At 39.7% G+C, this 4,307-nt stretch overlaps 1 protein-coding gene across 1 annotated transcript; it reads right to left on the minus strand.

Moving 5' to 3' along the window:
• Window positions 1-429: 429 nt before the first annotated feature.
• On the minus strand, window positions 430-2,088 carry GK2 (glycerol kinase 2). The gene has a single exon (XM_045879420.1). The coding sequence runs from the start codon at window positions 2,086-2,088 to the stop codon at window positions 430-432; it is 1,659 nt and encodes a 552-aa protein (XP_045735376.1).
• Window positions 2,089-4,307: the final 2,219 nt, after the last annotated feature.

The following is a 4,307-nucleotide window of genomic DNA, read 5'->3' on the forward strand; positions in this document are numbered from 1 at the left end:
AAAAACAACAATAACAACAAGTCCCTCAGTTTTAGCAAGTTAGTTACACCTTTTAATTAAGTGTGTGTAGCACAGAGAACCAAATCTTATTCCATGTTAGAAAATATTTAATGAAAGATTTCACAGAATCTGACTATCCTATATTTGAGAGGACACAGAGCAGGATTTTATGAAAATAGAGGAGGTTAACTCCCAGAGTGGCTGGCCCAACCTGTTAAAAAAAAAACAACAACACATTTTCTAGTGTTTTTTACTGTAATTTATTTATTTCAAGCCACAGGTCTACTTTTGGGGTTCCCATAAGTCATGCAGCAAGTGGTTTATAAATAAAATCAGAGTCTATGATAGCATCATCATATTAAGAGACAGACTTGCTGGATTCTTTCATTATGTAAAAAGCTCACATGTTGGGAATCCATCTTGGTATTATTATGGTATACCTGAGATATATCTTGCTCCAATTAACATTATCATGCTACTCACTATAAAAAAGCCCAAGGGCAGACTAGAGAAGATGGTAGGATCACCATTTTCAGACTGAGTTGTAACCCAGCCCATTGACTTCGTCACAGCTTTCTTCCACGTAGCATAACGAACTTCACTTTCTGTCACCTTGATCTGTGGCTCGAACCGTTCCATAATGATGACTGACAAATCCTCAGGTTTAAGACTCCAAACTCCCACCCCTTCTGCAGCTCCTGCAACCATGGCAGCTCCCAGTGCAGTTGTTTCAGTCATAGAGGGCTTCATTACTGGAATATGCAGAATGTCTGCTTGTAGTTGCATAAGAATTTTGTTGTTGGTCATTCCTCCATCTACCTGCAAATGAGTGAGGGGAACTCCACAGTCACGGTTCATGGCATCCACAATCTGTCGGGTTTGGAAACAAACAGATTCTAATGCAGCAAAAGCAATATGATTTTTACTGGTAAACTGAGTGAGACCACAGATTATTCCTCTTGCACTGGGCTCCCAATAAGGTGCATATAACCCTGAAAAGGCTGGCACAAAATAGCAGCCGTAAGAAGTACCTACGTCTTTAGCAAGTGTTTCAATTTCTTCTGAGGTCTTTATAATTCCAAGATTGTCTCTTAACCAACGAATAACAGCACCAGCTATAGCAACAGAACCTTCCAATGCATAACATACTGGCTTGTCTCTGCCTAGTTTATAAGCCACTGTGGTCAGAAGGCCATGTTCAGAAAATACACACTTATGACCTGTATTACATAGTAAGAAACAGCCTGTCCCATACGTGTTTTTGGCTTGTCCCTCTTGGAAGCACATTTGTCCTACCAGTGCAGCAGACTGGTCCCCCAAGCACCCAGATATTGGCACACCTTCCAAGGCCCCAGCTTTCAATAGGCCATAGATCTCAGAAGAGCTCCATACATTTGGAAGAATGTCCATTGGAATCTCAAAAAAGTCACAGAGCTCTTTATCCCATTGCAAAGAATGGATGTTGAAAAGCATTGTCCTGCTTGCATTTGTTACATCTGTACAATGGACACCTCCATTAACTCCTCCTGTCAAACTCCAGATAAGCCATGAATCAATGGTACCAAAAAGAGCTCTACCTTCTTCAACAGCCTTTTGAACTTGCCTCACATTGTCAAGAATCCAACGAAGTTTCACTGCACTGAAGTAAGTGCTAAGTGGAAGGCCCGTCTTGGACTTGACAAAGTTATTATTTCCTGGAATTTTTTTACTAAGATTTTCAACGGTAGGCTGGGTTCTTAGATCAAGCCACAGCACAGCATTGTAGAGCGGCTCTCCAGTTAACTTGTCCCAGATTACAGTGGTTTCCCTCTGATTGCTGACACCAATAGCTTTTATGTTGGATATATCAATGTTCAGTTCAACAAGTTTCTGACACGTTCTCTCTATACACTCATAGACAGACTGAAGAATTTCCTTTGGGTCTTGTTCCACCCATCCTTCTTTTGGGAACTCTTGTGTTAATTCCACTTGGTGGTGACTAAGTAGATCCGCTGTTTTTGAATTGAAAACCAGAAAGCGAGTGGAATTAGTCCCTTGGACCACTGCCCCCACCAACGGCCCCACAACTGCTTTCTTCTGAGCTGCCATGAAACCAGTCGGCCGCTCTGCGGCTCTGGTGCCGTTTCCAGGTGATGAACGTGTTGCAGGGGGAGGGGCACGCAACACATCAGGAACGTCAGGAACGTCAGGGACGTCAGGAGCGTCAGGAGCGTCAGGGACGTCAGGAGCGTCAGGAGCGTCAGGAGCACATACAGGCAGTGGCTGCCTGGACTCAACGGGAAGCCCGGAAGCCTGGCGGGCAACATTTGCCCTTTAACTGGCGCTGCACCTGCTCACCCCACCCCTGTGGCAGAGGCCCCGCCCAAGCCACTCTATTTTTTAAGGAGATTTAAGATACAAAAAGATCATATATTTATCTATATAATTAGTTACCAGTGCTCTTCATTTGAGTCTGTGAATTCGTATACATGTTATCATTTTCTTTCTGCCTGTAAGATTTTCCTCAACATTTCTCGTAATGTGGGTCTGCTGGGAAAAAAAAAAAATTCTTCAAACTTGAGAATGTCTGAAAAATATTTCATCTTAATATTTAAAGATATTTTCTTTGATCCAGAATTCAAATTATCTTTTTTTTTTTTTTTTTTTTTAAATTTCAGGACCTTGAAACTGTTGCTCCACCACCTTCTGTCTTGTGTTGTTTCAGGTGTGCACTTTGCTGTCATCCTTATTTTATCTTTCACTGCCTTTGGTTTTTCTTTTTATCAGTAGTTTTGGTCAGTTTCATAATAATGTTATTTGGTGTAGTTTTCTTCTTATTTCTTGTGCCTGGGGCACATTGGGCTACTTAGATCTGTGGGTTTATAGATCTCATCAAATTTGGAAAACCTTGGGCCATTATTTCTACAAATATGTTTTATTTTCTCTCTCTTCTCTTCTTTAGGGACTCTGGTTACACATATTGGAGTTTTCATTATGTGTAATGAAACTCATTATCATTATCTTTTCTATGATTCATTTTAGATAGTTTCTGTTGCTATGTCTTCAGTTTACTAATCTTTTCTTCTCCAATATTTAATCTGCTGTTAATTAATCCACTGTATTTTTCACCTCATACATTGTAGTTTTCATCCCTAGAAGTTCAGAGTTTTTAAAATATTTACTTACGGTTTTGAATACATGGAATAGTTAAGATAACTTTTAATTACGTTTTCTGCTAAATCTAACATCAGTGTTCATTCTTGTTCAATTGTGACTAATTTGCCTCCTCATATGTCTTATATTTCCCTGCTCCTTTACATGCCTGATAATTTTTTATTAGGTGCCAAACATTATGAGTTTTATGTGGTTGAGTTGCTGGATGTTTTTGTGTTCCTATAAACTTTGAGCTTTGTTTTGGGATACAGTTAAGTTAGCTGGAAAGAGTTTGATTAATTGGAGTCTTGCCTTTAAGATTTGCTGCTGGAACAAGGACAGTGCTCAGTCTGGGGCTAATTATTCTCCTTTACTGTGATGAGATTCCCTCAGTATAGTCTACTCCAGGCCCATGAAAAATGAGGTTTTAATGGCTGCTGGGAATAGTTTCTGTTTCCAAGCCTGGGTAAACACTGTTTATCTTTATTGGACACTGTTATCTTTAATCTTTTCATGTGCGTCTTTCCCCAGACTCAGCTAGTTTCCTCACACACATGCACTGATCAATACCCGACTGAATTCTCAGGGGGCACCTTCTGAAGATTTCCAGAATTCTCTTCTTATATAACTCTTTTCTTTCCGATACCAAGTCCTGTTCACTCTAGATGGCTTCATCTCTCTGGATGTTCAGCTCCATCTCCTCACCACAAGGCTTTTACTTACCCCAGGGTTCCACCTGGGTTTGACTTTCCAGTGCTGGTGGCCTTAGAACTCTCTCAAGGAAATAAGCTGAGGAAATCATAGTACTCATGCCACTTGTTTCCCCTTAGGGACCATTACCCTTCACTGCCTGATATCCACCGTCTTGTGAACTGTGGTTAAATATTTTTGAATTATGTAAACTATTTCATATATATTTTTTTCTTTTTAAAAATTGTTTCAGGTGATAAATGTAGATAAATTTACTCTGTTACCCCATCTTGGCCAGAGTAGAAACCCACTGGAATGAAGCTTAAATTTTCAGATTGATTGGAAAGTTGGTGAATAAATATTCATTTACTCAATAATTTAAATTTATTAAATATCTGCTCAATAGATGGCAGTTTTCTGTATTAGGCCATAGACTCTGCTTTTAAGGTATCTCAAGGATAAAGGTCATTTATCCCTAATGAAAT

Source organism: Mirounga angustirostris, unplaced genomic scaffold (genome assembly GCF_029215605.1).
Source record: "Mirounga angustirostris isolate CCGP_5_RB_7025 unplaced genomic scaffold, mMirAng1.0.hap1 SCAF_2, whole genome shotgun sequence".
NCBI classification, from domain to species: domain Eukaryota; kingdom Metazoa; phylum Chordata; class Mammalia; order Carnivora; family Phocidae; genus Mirounga; species Mirounga angustirostris.